The 16401-nt window shown below is 41.5% G+C and overlaps 2 protein-coding genes and 1 non-coding gene across 3 annotated transcripts; 1 reads left to right on the forward strand and 2 right to left on the reverse strand.

Moving 5' to 3' along the window:
• The first annotated feature begins 1727 nt into the window (after positions 1-1727).
• On the forward strand, positions 1728-2809 carry LOC138900173 (uncharacterized). Its single transcript, XM_070186888.1, has 2 exons — positions 1728-1916; positions 1979-2809. Exons 1-2 carry the CDS (start codon positions 1728-1730, stop codon positions 2807-2809), a joined length of 1020 nt encoding a protein of 339 aa, XP_070042989.1.
• Positions 2810-7899: 5090 nt separating this feature from the next.
• Positions 7900-9029, reverse strand: LOC138900174 (uncharacterized). Its single transcript, XM_070186889.1, has 2 exons — positions 8694-9029; positions 7900-8469 (listed from the first exon to the last, which is right to left on the reverse strand). Exons 1-2 carry the CDS (start codon positions 9027-9029, stop codon positions 7900-7902), a joined length of 906 nt encoding a protein of 301 aa, XP_070042990.1.
• A 1023-nt stretch (positions 9030-10052) lies between these two features.
• On the reverse strand, positions 10053-10131 carry TRNAR-ACG (transfer RNA arginine (anticodon ACG)). The gene has a single exon. It is a non-coding gene; the product is annotated as a tRNA-Arg (tRNA).
• Between the last annotated feature and the right edge of the window lie 6270 nt (positions 10132-16401).

The following is a 16401-nucleotide window of genomic DNA, read 5'->3' on the forward strand; positions in this document are numbered from 1 at the left end:
TTTGGGTCGGAGGGCTATTTCGTATCAATGAGAAAAAATATGGGCTATTAAAATTTTGAGAGGCTATAGAGGGTCATTTTCTCAACTTCGCCCCCATCAATACATCCCACGTTGTGTCTTCATCGCTGAAACAAAGTCTTGTGAGTTAAAAAATTACAAAATATAATTCAAATAAAATAATGTGCTAACTTATAGTACTTTCATTAGTTAAATATGCTAACTTTAATTTGTTTCTTCATACGAAGGGACCAACTGTATGGGATAAAATATGTTCATATTTAATGATCGCATTAGAATGTGACACGTGGAATCGAAGGCAGAAGATAGCTAAACCCGAATGCATTAATCTCGCTTGTCATCGGAGAGAATGATACTCATAACGACAAAATTAATGCCGCCATCCGGTAGCATTCAATAAGGAATATTCTATAGTATTAAATGCATGATCCGTTATAGTGAATATGACATTCACTGCCCACCGTTACACATCCTTCAATATAATTGTCATTAAAAGAGGAGCTTGACCCTAGGACCTTGTTCCCTAGGTGCAACTATAAATAATGGGTTCTATTATTATTGTAAGATGACGAATTTACTGACAAGCATACACTATATTCTATCAAAAGCTCAATAACATTTTACTTTCTTGCTTATTTGTATTGTTCTTATTGCTCGCGGTAGCTCTGCGCCCAGAACCAAGATATATGTCATCTATATCAATTTTAAGGCTAAATCTTATATTTCTGTCTAATTCCTCTATTATTGTTTGATCAAATTAATTTACTTGTCTTTAAATCATGTATAAATTTAATTATACCATTTTACGGGTAAACAGTTTGGCGCCCACCGTGGGGCATAGACAGTCATGTAATTGAATTGATCCCTGCATCTGTTACTAATTTGTTTGACTCTTTGTTCTTAGCAAAAATCATTAAAAATGGTAGATAATGGTGTTAACAACACATACAACGTTGAGGCACGAGGAAATTAGCCTCTACACGAGGATTCAGTCAGTGATACCCGCAATGAGGGGAACGAAGCCACGCCGGTCCACGGCGGCAGATATCCGCGACATTTCGGGATGCAACTCCTGATGATGCTGAAGAAGAGCACGTCGTCGAAGCAGTTAGGGTCTTGCAAGAGCATCAGGAGGCCATTATAGGCCATCTCACACGACTGGATAAGTTCATAACAGAACTGAAGCACGCATTGTCAGGTGCTTCCAACAATGCGAATGGGCGAGGCCCGGTTCTTCCCGGTTCTCCCGCGTACCAAACGACGCAGAGGGTCGACAACAACACCCTGAGGGGTGAGGTCGGCTCCGATGGGGCCAGAGGGAACGAATCTGGTCACAACAACAAGAGTGATCCCTTTAAAATCGAACTCATGCGATTTATGAGGGAAGTAAACGCTCGAACGAATTAAATTTCGGGTGCACCACCGATGCTGAAAGGGCCAGACTCAAAGAAGTACACACAATTGTCGTACAAGCCAAGCGCGGCACAGAACTGATCCCGAAGCAGTTTGAAATGACTGACATGCCGAAGTATGATGGAACTTCAGATCCCTAGGAGTATATTACCACCTATACAACGGCGGTGAAGGGAGACGATTTAGCTCCCCACGAGATTGAGTCTGTTTTTCTGAGGAAATTTAGGGAGACTCTTACGAAGGGAGCCTTGACGTGGTATTTGCTTTTTCCCGAGCATTCCATAGACACTTTTGAAATGCTCGTGGATTCTTTCATCAAGGCCCATGCCGGGGCCAGAAAAGTACAGGCCCGAAAGGCCGATATATTCAGGATTGTGCAAGGAGAGTCCGAGTTGCTGCAGGAGTTTGTAACCAGGTTCCAGAAGGAAAGGATGTTGCTACTGGCCATTCCGGACGAATGGGCGGCTGAAGCATTCACCAAAAAGGTCTGAATCCGAGAAGTTCCGATGCTTTTCAGAAGTTGAAAGAAAGTTTTCTCGAGTTCCAGGAAACAACTTGGGCGGATGTTTACAATCGGTACGAGTCAAAAATAAGGATTGAAGATGATTATCTCGATTTTCCGTCGTCGGTTAAGGGTCGGGAATGGGAGAATAATAAAGAGAAATCGAAATACAATTTCAATACAGATGGATGGTCTTCGAGGAGTCGGTTTTTGCCCTATGAACGGGCCGAAGGACATGGTAGAGGTTTCCGGTCAACGGATAGATTTGCTATCGATAGGAGAATCAATCGTGGCCGAAACCACAGGTCGTTGCAGAAAAACAAAACGTCAGATTCTTCCTACCCCAGACTTTCTGAATACAACTTCAACGTCAGCGTAGTGGATCTGGTATCGTCCATGAGAAACATCAAAGGAGCATGGTTCCTGAAGACAATGAGATCTGATCCCGGCCAGAGGGATCCTAATTTGTGGTGCAAATACCATGAGACAAACATTCACCTGACCGGGGGCTGTGGCCATTTGTGCGAAGAGGTGTCGACATTGCTGAAAAATGGTCATCTCAGTGAATATATAAGCGACCGGGCTAAAAACAACTACGGTCGCAAGCGTGATAATGCAGAGCCTTCAAAAGCAGGAGAAAATCCCCTTCGCCTGATGATCAACGTGATTTTGGGGGGGAACGAGATTAACGGGGTTACATTTTCGGTGGCAAAAAACACGAAGGTATTAGTGACCCACAACAAAAGACTCCGGGAAGTCGTTGCAGACGACATTACTTTTACAGAGGAAGACGCGGATGGACTGCTACTACCACATAACGACGCCCTGGTAATCTCTCTAAATGTCTTAGATTTTGAATTAGATGTGTTCTGGTAGATCCAGAAAGTTCGGCCAATATTATCCAATGGAGAGTGTTGGAGCAAGCCAAGCTCACCAAAAGTTTCATTATGGCCACAAAACTCCTCGCCGGGTTCAATATGGCAAGCGTGACAACCCGGGGAGAGATCTTACTGCCCACGAATGCCGAGTGGGTGATGAAGACAACCCTTTTCGAGGTAGTGGATGGCGATATGGATTACAATATTACCCTGGGGAGACTATGGTTGCACGAAATGAAGGTTGTGCCATCAACATGTCATCAATTGCTGAAATTTCAACTCTCGAGGGAGTTAAACAAATAAGAGGCGACCAACCGGCATCAAGGGAGATAAATGCAATCTCAGTCTCCAGTAGCAAAGGGAAGGAGCATGCGGCATAGCAATTACAGGAGCCAGCGCCTGTTCCCTAGCCAAGCGAAGTTAACCAAGAGGAAGGGGTGTCAGAATCTTATCAGGTGCCAAGGTATTTCCAAGTACTAGAAGAGACGGACGCAACAAAGTCCACAACGGAAGAACTTGAGCAGGTCTGGATTCCACTTGGGAACAGAACTGCACCCCGAACTCAGGTCTGGATTTATTGAATTTCTTAAATTTAATGTCGATTGTTTTGCGTGGTCATATGCTGATATAATAGGTATCCCACCGGAAGTGGCCATACATAAGCTAAGCCTGGATCCCGGCATTCCTCTGGTAAGACAGAAAAAAAAGTCCTATTGCCGAGGCTAGAAATAAATTCGTCAAAGAAGAGGTAACTCGCCTGCTTGATATCGGTTCAATCCGAGAGGTAAAGTATCCCGACTGGCCAGCTAACATAGTAGTAGTTCCAAAGAAGAATAATAAATTTTGCATGTGCGTAGACTATAAGGACTTAAATAAGGCGTGCCCAAAAGATTCATTCCCATTACCAAACATTCATCAAATGATTGATGAAACCGCCGGGCACGAGCTAATGAGTTTCTTCGATGCTTCTTCCGAGTACAACCAAATCAAAATGGACCTGGAGGATCAGGAAAAAACTTCGTTCAACATGAATTTCGGCACATATTGTTACAATGTGATGCCCTTTGGGCTAAAAAATGTCTGAGCCACTTATCAACGGCTCGTGAACAAGATGTTTAAAAAGCAAATAGGGAAAACCATGGAAGTTTACATAGATGATATATTTGTTAAGTCCTGGAACGCAACTGATCATCTCAAACACTTGCAAAAAACTTTTGACATCTTAAGGAAGCACAACATAAAGCTTAACCTCGAGAAGTATGTGTACGGGGTCCGCTCCGGTAAGTTCCTGGGATTCCTAGTGTCACAAAGGTGGATTGAGGTTAACCCTGATAAAATAAAGGCCATCGAAGACATCCCGGACCAGCTATCAAGCATAAAAGAGGTTCAAAGGTTAACAGGGAGATTGTCCGCTTTAAGCAGATTCATTTCCCGGTCTTCAGAGAAATCCCATCATTTATTCTCGCTTCTCAAAAAGAAGAACAACTTCGAATGGACCCCGGAATGTCAACATGCTTTGAGGGATTTGAAGAGGTATTTGTCAAGTCCTCTGTTACTACCGAAACCGGAAGAGGGCGAAAAACTGTTGGTCTACTTAGCAATCTCGGAGGTAGCAGTAAGTGCTGTTTTAGTCCGTGAAGATGAAGGTATGCAATCTCCTATCTATTATATTAGTAATATTTAAATGGGAGCAGAAATTCGCTACCCTCATCTGGAAAAATTGGCCTTAGCCCTTGTAGTCGCCGCTCGAAAACTAAAGCCTTATTTCCAATGTCATTCGATAGCTGTGGTGACCACTTTTACCCTACGGAATATCCTTCATAAACCCAAACTTTTGGGTAGGCTAGCCAAGTGGGCCGTTGAAATAAGTGAATTTGACATAGAATATAAACCTAGAACTGCGATTAAGTCATAACCTTTGGCCGACTTTGTGGCCGATTACAGTCTGGGACTGTTACCTTTGGCAACCAAAGAAGCAGTGATGGTGTCACCATCGACATCAGGAGTTTGGACCCTATACACGGATGGAAATTCCAACATAAAGAGGTCCGGGATCGGCATAGTACTAACCACACCTTGGGGAGAAACCCTAAGGCAGGCCATAAGAACGGTCCCGCTGACTAACAATGAAGCGGAGTATGAAGCTTTGATTGCATGGCTCAAATTGGGTCGGGGACTGGACTCCGATGTCATAAAAATCAAGTATGACTCCCAGTTGGTGATAAATCAGGTCTACGGGATCTTAGAAGCCAAGGAGGAACGTATGCAATAATACGTAATAAAGGTTCAAACTCTGCTCACTCGGTTTCGGGAATGGTCAATCACGCATATCCCGAGGGAAGAAAATGCAGAAGCATATGCATTAGCTAACCTTGGCTCGTCTACGAAAATTAAAGGATCAGACTCCGGTACAGTCATACAACTTATGCAATCGGAACTGGACGCAGATAGCTATTATGAGGTAAACGCGACTAATTTGGTCTGGGACTAGAGAAACAAAATTATTGACTATCTCGAACACAGAAAACTACCTGAGGATCCTAAGGCATCTCGGGCGCTACGAACTAAGGCCGCATGATATAGTTTCAAATGAGGTCAATTGTATAGAAAATCTTTCCATGGCCCATTAGCCCAATGTTTGGGAGCCTCCGAAGCTAACTATGTTATGCGAGAAGTCCACGAAAGGATCTGCGGGAATCACTCGAGCGCAAATTTCTTAGTACTAAAACTAATAAGGGCAGGATACTATTGGCCCCAGATGGAACAAGACGCCAAAGCATAAGTTCAAAAATGCGATAAATGTCAACGCTATGCACCGTTGGTACATCAACCGGCATAGCCACTACACTTAATTCTGTCACCATGGACATTCATGAAGTTGGGAATGGATATCGTCAGACCACTACCACCGGCCCCCGGTAAGGTAAGATTTCTTTTAATTTTAACTGACTATTTTTTCTAAGTGGGTTGAAGCAGGTCCTTATCAAAAGATCGGCGAACGTGAAGTGGAAGTTTTTTGTGGGAGAACATAATTTGCAGATTTGGGATACCAAAAGAAATAGCCTGCGACAATGGGCCACAATTTATAGGTGCAAAAATCAAAAAATTCCTCAAAGATTTGAAGATCAAGAGGATCACATCATAACCTTATCATCCGAGCACAAACGACCAAGCAGAATCAATGAACAAAGTGATCATACAAAATCTCAAAAAGAGATTAGAAGCAGCTAAAGGAAAATGGCCCGAAGAGGTTCCAGGTGTACTATGGGCATACCGAACAACAGCCAAGTCAAGCATGGGGGAAACTCCGTTTTATCTTGTGTACGGAGGAGAAGACCTGATCCGGTGGAAGTAGGTGAACCTACCATGAGATATTTTCGGTCAAACGAAAAGGCAAACAGCGAAGTATTGTTAGTCAATTTAGAGTTGCTCGATGAACGCAAGGACTTGGCGCATATTAGGATAGCAGCTCAAAAGTAGCGAATAGAGAGATATTATATTGAAGAACCATCCTACGTTATTTTAAAGTAGGAGACTTGGTTTTAAGGAAAGTAATTCAGAACACCCGGGAACTCAATACGGGAAAGCTAAGTCCAAGATGGGAAGGTCCCTACCGTGTTTCAGCTGTCACCAGGAAAGGGTCGTACGAGTTAGAGAGTCAAGATGGAGAAAAGTTGCCAAGAAACTAAAATGTGGCACACCTCAAGAGATACTATTGCTAATGAACATCGCCTGTACTGAAAGTTTGTGCTGCACTCTTTTTTCATTAGTCCGATTTTTGTCCCAATTGGATTTTTCTGGCAAGGTTTTTAATGAGGCAGCAACAGAAAGCATACTACGAAGGAAGTTTCAATAGCAACAATAAGACCTTTTAATGACAAGGCACACAAGCGAATAACCACTACGGACCGGTTAAATAGTCTTTCACTCTATAGTAAAGTTCCTACTGAGAAGTTGAGTTTGCTGTCGAACAGAGATTATCCGATCGTTCATAAGTGCAAGCCACTGGGGGATTATTAGATAATCTTTGGCTCGATAGCATAAATTCCTAAGGGGAAGTGAAATTTGTTACCGAAATGAAGATTATCTAGCAATCCATTAGTGGAATTCTCGAAGGTGTAAAACTCCTAGTATTCTAATACACATTCTTCGCATTCGAACACTGGGGGGGGGATGATATAAGGATATGTCAACAACGACTGCCACTTCGATTAGAATACGAAACCCAGAAACATAACTGTATTATCGGGATCGGGGACTGCACGACCAACCCCGTAGAAGCAAGTTGTACAAGTTAGCCACAAGAAATGGCAATTTCTTTTAGCAGAACGAATGCTTATGTAGTTTTGAAAGTGGAAGGAATAAAGTAAAGTTCTTTTATTTCTATTTTGTTTTTTGTATGAACGATGAATTGATTTTATCATTTGAAATTTAAACAAGTACTTCAAATGCTAGTGCCATAATGAACAAGAGACGCCCTCTTCAAGAGCACCTTAAACATAAGAGGGCCCTCTCTTATGAAAACCCTCACATTAAAGGGTTGATTTCGGAAAACTTATGCCCGAAATTCAAATAATATCGAGGAAAAATACACCCGAAGCCTTGCATGATTAGATGCAAACAGTAAAACTTATGCAAACACTTAAATGAAAAAAGATGCAAAGAGCAAACTTGCACAAATGTTTAAACAAAAGTACCCAGAAAGGGAAACTTATACGATACTTGAACAAAAAAGTGTTTTTTATAATAAATATGCCAAACAACACAAGTACAAAAGTTTGAAAAGGAAATCACGGACTAAGTTATTGCGTCTTCGGAACCCAGAGGAAGAGAAGTATTGCGCCCCCAGGAGAAGAGGTTAGATCCGCGGCCGGTTCGATGTCTTGGCCTTCGTCATTATGGCCTTCAGCATCTTCGCCCTTCGATTGCTATTCAGTTCCCGAGAACTCTGAACCGGAACCAAAAGAATCGGTAGCATCATGCCTGGCCGGAAGACCCATTTTAGCAGCCAACTCCAGCTCACGAGCTTTAGCGATTTCGGCATAAAAGTCAATGACACCCGCTTTAGACTCTTCCAAGATTTTCTCCTCATGACATAGCATATGTTTTTTCAACCACAAGGGAAGCCGCTCGGCGCTTGAGTTCTTCTTTAAGTTGGTCAACCTCGGCAGAAAGACTTTCTCGTATGGATCTAACGGATTGGAGGCTAACATCGAGATCACGGACAATAGAGCTGAAAAGTCTATGATGCTCTATAGTCTTTTTATGCTTCTCCTCCAATTGAGCATACTTCACCCCGGCAGCAGCAAGGTCTTCAATTTTGGAGTTCAAGCCCGCCTCCAAATTGTTCAACATTTCAGCGGAGGTAGCCTCGTGATTGGATGCATCAAGAACGACATTATGGATTTCAACACATTTTGCCCTAGCTTCTTCAAATTGAACCCTCAACAGGGCGATTTCTTGGCTAAGGGTATCTACTTCTTGCTCACTTTGCTGCAACCGAGCCTCCAACACAACAGCCTCAGCAGCTCTAGCTTCCAGATTTGAGAGGCGAGCAACAGTTTGGTCCCGCTCGGCCAAAAGTTGATCCCGCTCGGAGGTAAGTTCCTCCTTATATCGAATCAACTTTTGGAGGCCCTCTAAAGCAAGAAATTTGGCCTACAAAATGAAAAATGCAAATTCAAAATCCTACTAAATCAAAGATAGAAGAGATAACGAAGGAAACGAAGAATATACCGATGTTGCATTGTGCATAACATTGTTCAACAAACACTCTCGAGAGAGAGAGATTGCATATTTTCCCTATCATTTTCTAAAGCCAAAGGCTAGAGATAGTTTGCAAGTTCCACCAGCGGGGAAAGCAGGTGGCATCCTGTAGAGACCGAGAGAGTAACGCTCCTCTTCATTTGCTGATCTTTTGAGGGGGCAGCATAATTTTGCCCCAAGTTCCCATGAAATGGGACTAGGGAAAGAGGGGCATCCTCTTCTCGGACAGTTGCGGCCGGGGGAGATGATGCAACAGTTGTTGGTGGCGAACAAAGAGTTGGTGAAGAAGGAGATGAAGCTGATTGAGTTAAAGGATAAGAAGTGGTTGCGGCAAGCGCAATGATGGTTGTTGGTTTCTCATCAACCGAAGACACCAGGGACCCGGTACTCAGCCTCACGGTACCGGGTATGTCGACTGGGATCCAGAAGCGGGAGTTAACATTTTCCACCATCTCATACTCCCCCAAGAGTGCCGAGGCATCGTCCTCGATTTGTGTAACTAACTCAACCCTATCCGCTCCTCTAGGTCGGGAGCGATAATGTCTAAATCTTGACAGTGGCAGTTTTCCTTCATAGCAAGAATACTGGAAGGACGGATGGAAGAAGGATATACGCTAGCATTCCACGTACGAGGGTGAGCGGAAGGATACTTCTCTTCAAAGTCTTTGGCCGTAACAAGACTCTTTGGGATGATGGAGCTCACTGTAGGAGGAACAGAGTCATCAGCTTTACCTTTGTTCTTTGAAGAACTAGTGTATCTGGAAGAAGAAGCCATTTTTTATGAGAAATGATGGAAGTTTTCTCTCAAGAAGAAGGATAAATAAAGGTTGACGACAAAATACGAGTTGAGTAAAGAGATTTTGAGAAAGCATAGAGAATTATAAAGTGTAAATGAAGAGGTTTGATGCATATAAGTAAAGGTACAGGCGGTTAAAATCGTGGCCGTAATTACTTCGATAACCGGCAAAAGTGATGCTAAATCATGGAATGAAACGTGTTCGGGGCATTAAATGTGGAGAGATGTGCGTCTAATCAACCGTCATAAACTTTTCCGAGGGAGTCAGAGAATTTCCTGCCAAAAAAAGGTATTTCTACCAACTTTCCGATAACATAAAGTTATGCCACTGAAAAGCAAGGGACTATCTGTATGGGGTAAAATATGTTCATATTAATGATCGCATGAGAAAGTGACATGTTGAATCAAAGGCAGAAGATAGCTAAACCCGAAGGCAATGATCTCGCTTGTCATCGGAGAGAATGATACTCATAATGACAAAATTAATGTCGTCATCCGGTAGCATTCAATGAGGAATATTCTACAATATTAAGTGCATGATCTATTATAGGGAATATGATATTTACTGCGCACCATTACACATCCTTCAATGGCCCTCATAATTATCATTAAAAGAGGAGCTTGATCCTATGATTTTCCTACCCCCAGAGGGAAAGGTACTTCCCTTTTGGGCCGGTTGTGGGCGAGGAGGGATTCGAACCCCCGACACCGTGGTTCGTAGCCACGTGCTCTAATCCTCTGAGCTACAGGCCCCACCCCGTCTCCACTGGATCTGTTCCCGGGAGTACCCTCAAAAAAAGGAACCTTTCGTCTCCCCAGCCATTTCGGGTTAAGAAGATGTGAAAGCGCGTTTATCTCTATAAGAAGGGTGCGTTCCGAGGTGTGAAGTGGGAGAGAAGGGATGTCACAATTGGGGTTTTGAATAAAACGACCTTTTGATTTTTCATTTTTTTTTTTTTCGTTTTCATATTGAAAAAGTAATAAGAATGAGAGGTGTTAAGCTTTTTATCATCCTGGCGTCGAGCTATTTTTCCGCAGGACCTCCCCTACAGTATCGTCACCGCAGTAGAGTTTAACCACCAAGTTCGGGATGGATTGGTGTGAACTGATCATTCTTTTTGAAACAAAAATAAAGGATTATATAAGTCATATATAACATCTTAAACTCGATATCCAGTAAAATATTGCCATGTTAAAGGAGACTGGAAAAGAATTACTTTTGGAGACCGGAAAAGAATTACTTTTTATTATTTGAACTTTAGTCATTGTGCTAATGCTTAGTAGAAAAATATTAGATACTAGTACATGTAGCAGATAAGATAGACTTTCAATCCATTTACAATTCTTTACTCTATAACAGTTTGATAGTGTGGTTTTGTAGAATGTAATACTTAATTTAATTGGATTAGACTCATATTTTAATGATATGTTGGTCTTTGCTGCTTCTAAATAGTGCAAAATATTAAGTCTATTGTTGGTCATATGTAAAATTGACTTTTAGTAGTTATTAAAAATGTTAGTGCAAGAATTGTTTTTTTAATGTCAGCATTAAGCTTAGCTCTATTCAGCTTGAATTATAAAAATGAAAAGGTTCTGTTCTATCTAGAGAAAATTAGTGTTAGCAAGTAGAGTGCTCAAATGTACATGATCGATATAGCATATCTGTGATATAACCTTCTTCCCGATTATTTTATTTTCGTTCAAGCTACAAAAACTCCTCCTGTAGCATTTGAATAGCCAAAACTCCTCCTGCAGCATTTAAATATTAAGATCAATTTTTTAGAACTTTGTTAAAATTCTAAGATCTGGTATGTAGAACTAAAACTTGAGTATTATAGCACCGTTCCCCCATTTATTGCTTATTCTATGCTCAATTGTTGTTATGTGACTTGATGGGGTGGTTGGTTTGGTTCTGGGGATGTTTCGGAATGAGTTGGGACATTAGTCCCAAGGTTGGAAGCTTAAGTTGAAAGAGTTGACCAGATATTGACTTATGTGTAAATGACTCCGGAATAGAATTTTGATAGTTCCAATAGCTCCGTATGGTGATTTTGGACTTAGAAGTGTATCCGGATATTGATTTGGAGGTCCATAGGTGATTTTGGCTTGAATTGGCAAAAGTTAGAAAAGTTGAAGTTTGGAGAGTTGTGAAGTTTGACAGAGAGTTGACTTTGTGGTTATTGGGCTCGGATTTTAGTTCCGGAAGTTGGAATAGGTCTGTTATGTCATTTATGACTTGGGGTCAATCGGAGGTTATTTGGTATGTTTCGGCATTAGTTTTGGAAGTTAGAAGTTCATAAGTTTATTAGGCTTGAATCGATGAGCGATTCGTGGTTTTAGTGTTGTTTGATGTGATTTGAGGCTTTGAGCGACTTCGTATGATGTTTTAGGATATATTGGTATGGTAGGATGGGGTCCCGGGGCCCTCGGGTGTGATTCGGATCATGTTCGACGCATTTTTGGACTTTGAGGAACTGCTGATTGTCTATTGCTGGTTTCCTCTTTCGCGATCGCGGAGAAGGAGACACGATCGCGAAGAGTGTTATTGGCAGCTGGGTAATTTCTGCTACGCGTTCGGGAGAATGGGTCGGCAATCGCAAAGCTTGGGGGGTTAGTGAATCGCGAACGCGTGAGCTCGATCGCGTCCGCGAAGAAGGAAGGAGGAGGTTGGGAAGTCCACGCGAGTGTTCTTCGTGATCGCGTGAAGGAGTCCGCGATCATGTAAGTTGAGGATTCTGTTCATCGCGTTTGCGATGGGTTATCTGCGTTCGCGAAGGTCACTTTGAGGGCAGTATAATTTTGTCCTTTGTGATCGCGAGGGACTTTCCGCGATCGTGAAGAGGAGCACCTAGGCAGAATATAAGATTCAAAAATGAGGGTTAGAGTATTATTTCATAATTGGACATTAGGAGCTCGGATTGAGGCGATTCTTGGAGGGATTTTCAAGGGATTAATTGGGGTAAGTGATTGTAACTCGTATTTGGTTAATATACATGAATCTATCATTGTTTTTACCATTTAATTAGTGTTTTGAGTTTGAAAAATTGAAAAATATTTTAGAAATTTCATAAACTATAATTTGAGGATTTGAAGGTCGAGTTGAGATCGGAATTGAGTAATTCCGGTATAGTTGGATTCATTGTTGAATGGGTGTTCGGATTTTTTTTTATTTTGTCGGATTTAGAGATGTGAGCCTGGGGCAGACGTTTTGGGTTGACTTTTTGACTTTTGTTAAAGAACTTAACTTTATCATATGGAATTGATTCCTATAGCTTGTGTTGATTGTATCGAGTTATTTGTGGCTAGGTTCCAGTCGTTAAAAAGCCAATTCGCGAGGCAAGAGCTTGTTGGAGTAGAGATTTACACAGTTTGAGGTAAGTAACACTTCTAAACTTGGTTATGAGGGTATGAATCCCTGAAATACGTGTTATGCGTTGGTGTTGAAGTGATGCACATGCTAGGTGACGGGCGCGTGGGTGTGCACCATAGTAATTGTGACTCGATTGATACCGTAAAAATGTGTAATCGTCTAATCTTGTTATTATTCATGTTTATTCCGTGTGTTAGAGAATTCGAGATGTGACTCATGATAGAAATAATATTTAGGCTATATGCTGGTACTGTTGGGACCCACAAAGATCGTTCTTTTGCTGTTGAGTTTTTTTTACTTAAATTACAGTTATGTACTCGGTCGCAATCATCCTTTGTATATCATATCTCAGTCTCTGTTACCATTTATTATTACATCATGTATCATAGTTTTGGGCTGATTGACATGAGTGTTGTGAGCTCGAGAGACTAGAGAGATTGATGACTGAGTGAGGGCCTATTTGTGAATGATATTGATAGGATCAGGAGTATTATTGATTCATGATGGGATCGAGTTGCACACCGCAACGGGTATTATTAATTCATGATGTGATCCGGCTTTACACCGCAACAGGTATTATTGATTCATGATGGGATCGGGCTACACGCCGTAGCAAGTTTATTAGCGCTTGGGCAGGATCCGTCCCTGTACCAGCAGTGAGCGTATGTACCGTACAGTACTGAGTGACTGAGTGTGATGAGTAAGAGATGAGACAGTCAGATTGAGTACTCTGAGAGTATGAGTACGTGAGGTTATCATTGTGATGCATCGCATGTGGCATGCACTTTTGACATGTAGATATAGAGATATAACATTCCTCACATCAGTCATTCTTGACATATTTTATCCTTCTTGAGCTTAAACTGTTAATTACTTGAAAGCATGTCTACATTTATGAACTGTGTACAAACTGATTACTGAACTTCTTTCTGAGTTACTACTGTTATTATCTTGATTTGGAATGTACCTTTCTGAGCTCGTCACTGCTTTCAGCCCAATGTTAGTCATGTTACTTATTGAGTACATTGGGTCGGTTATACTCATACTATACTCTGCACTTCGTGTGCAGATTCAGGTACTTCTGGCATGGTGATTGCTAGATTTGGAGCTGCATCTATTGGAGACTATTGCGATAGCTGCCTTGACATCCGCAGACCTTGACTCTCCTTTTTTTATTTTATTTTAGCATTGTTCTATCCTTCTAGATAGTTTTTTTAACAGTTAGACTGTATTGACATTTAGATGCTCATGTACTCAGTGACACCTGGATTTTTGGGGGATTTTGTATTGTGTTGCAGTATTTTCATTATCGGTTAATTATGAGAGTTACTACTGTTAAACTTGTTTCACCTTGTTTTCAATTTAAAAATGCATAGTTATTTATGGATGTCGGCTTGCCTAGTACCATGATAGGCGCCATCATGATATTGTTGAGTTTTGGGTCATGACAAGTTGTTATCAGAGCCTAGGTTACATAGGTCTCACGAGTGTTGAGCATGTTTCGTAGAGTCTTGCAGATCGGCACAGAGACATCTTTACTTATCTTCGAGAGGCTATCGATCCATTAAAAAAACTTCACTTTCTTGTATTCTTGTCGTGTGAATTTGTTGATTCCGAAAACTAAATTTTTGTTATTCTATTCTCTCACAGATAGTGAAGACACGTGCTACCGGATCAGGTGGAGGGCCACCAGTACGATCAGCTAGGGCCAGGAGAGACTGGGGCCACAGGAGAGGCCGTGGTGCAGCTCATACTGTAGCTAGAGCAACACTTGTAGACCCACCAGTTTCTCTAGCTCAGGAGCATATCTAGATATAGTTGAGCCGGTGGGACCAGCTCAGGCACCAGCTGTGCCCATTGTAATCTCAGGCCTTTAGGAGGCTTTGGCCCATATATTGACTGTATGCACTAGTCTCGCTCAGACGATTTTATATTCTGCAGTGCGCACTTCTAAGCTTCTGTACCTTTTATGTCCTTGAGTTCAGATTACTCCTTTTTGAGTTGGATTTCATATCGGGAGTTTATCTTCCAATATTCGTGCAATTAAGCATATTTCATTAATTTGCGGGAACAGAATTAAATGCTTTTGGACTAAAACAAAAGCTAAAAGCGCTAATAAGTAGTCAAAATCCCCACTTATCATTCTACACTTGGTTTTGATTATATTTCGTGATTTTTTCTTCATTTTTGGTAATTGGATTATGAGTTTTAAAGAGAAAATTTGGGGACTTTATCCTAAAGCTTCATATAGTGAGTTTTTGAGTTTTGAATGTCGATTCCGAGTTAGATTTGAGTGAAACTAGTATGGTTCGACTTGTAATTGAATGGGTTATCGGATTTTGTAAGTTTTGTCGATTTTCGAGGCACAGGACCGGGTTGGAATTTTGGGTTGATTTTGGACTTTTGATTAAAGATTCGACCTTTATCAATTGGGTTTGATTCCTTTAGCATTATTTGATGTATGTGAGTTGCTTTTGGCTAGTTTCGAATTGTTCGGAGGGCGGTACGCACGAGATGGCATTTCTGGAGCATCGCCTGGCTTGCTCGGTATTGGATTTGGCTTGTTTGAGGTAAGTAACACTTCTAAACTTGGTGCTAAGGGTATGAAACCCCAAATTATGTGATATGTGTTTAGTGTTAAGGTGACACATGCTAGGTGACGGGCGAGTGGGCGTGTACCGTGTGAGCTGTGACTCCGTTATTGCTATGGTTCTGTGTAGTTACCTGATCTTATCTACAACCATGAAATCTCTATGTGCTAGAGCTATTGAGCTGTGATCCATGTTAGAAATCATGTCTAGGTTACATGCTTATTCTGTTGGGACCCAATGAGGTCATTTTAGTTGTTGAGTTATTTGCCTACATTGCAATTTCATACGTAGTCATGTTCATTCATTTCATATCATATCTCAGTCTCTGTTGCTATATATCGACACATCATATCATCATTTTTGGTCTACTTTCATGGCATTGTGAGTCCGAGAGACTAGAGAAATTGATGACTGAGTGAGGCCGAGGGCCTGATTGTGAGTGATATTATGGGATCAGGCTGCACGCCACAGCATGTTATATTGATTTATGCCTGGATCTGGCTTAATATGGCGCTAGGCCTGAAGGAGACCCTACGGAGTCTATACACACCCCTAGTGAGCGCAGTTGATTACATTAATGGATGGATCTTCCCTGGGCATGGATCTTGCCCGAAGCATTTATATTTGGGGATGGATCTTCCCCGGGTTGGATTGGCCTTATACAATACTGAGTAACTGACTATCAGTTGATATATACATATTTGGGATGAATCTTCTCTGGGCTGAAATGGCCATATACAATACTGACTGACTGAGCGTGTCGAGTGATTGAGCATGGTGAGTAGAAAGTGTGAGACAGTGAGATTGAGTACTCTGGGAGTTTGGATACATGAGTTCATCACTGAGATACATTGCATTTGACATGCATACTTGAGATAAATGCACAGAGATGCATTTCTTTCTGCCACTCCGATTTTGGTGTCATTCATGATTTCACCTGCATATTGACATGTATGCATAAAGATGTATTTTCTTCATGCCATTTGATAATGAAACATCTTATCTGTTGTTGAAATATTTTTGGAAAAAATCACAGTTTGATTACTGATATATTTGGTGATTTCGGT

Source organism: Nicotiana tomentosiformis, chromosome 10 (genome assembly GCF_000390325.3).
Source record: "Nicotiana tomentosiformis chromosome 10, ASM39032v3, whole genome shotgun sequence".
NCBI classification, from domain to species: Eukaryota; Viridiplantae; Streptophyta; class Magnoliopsida; order Solanales; family Solanaceae; genus Nicotiana; species Nicotiana tomentosiformis.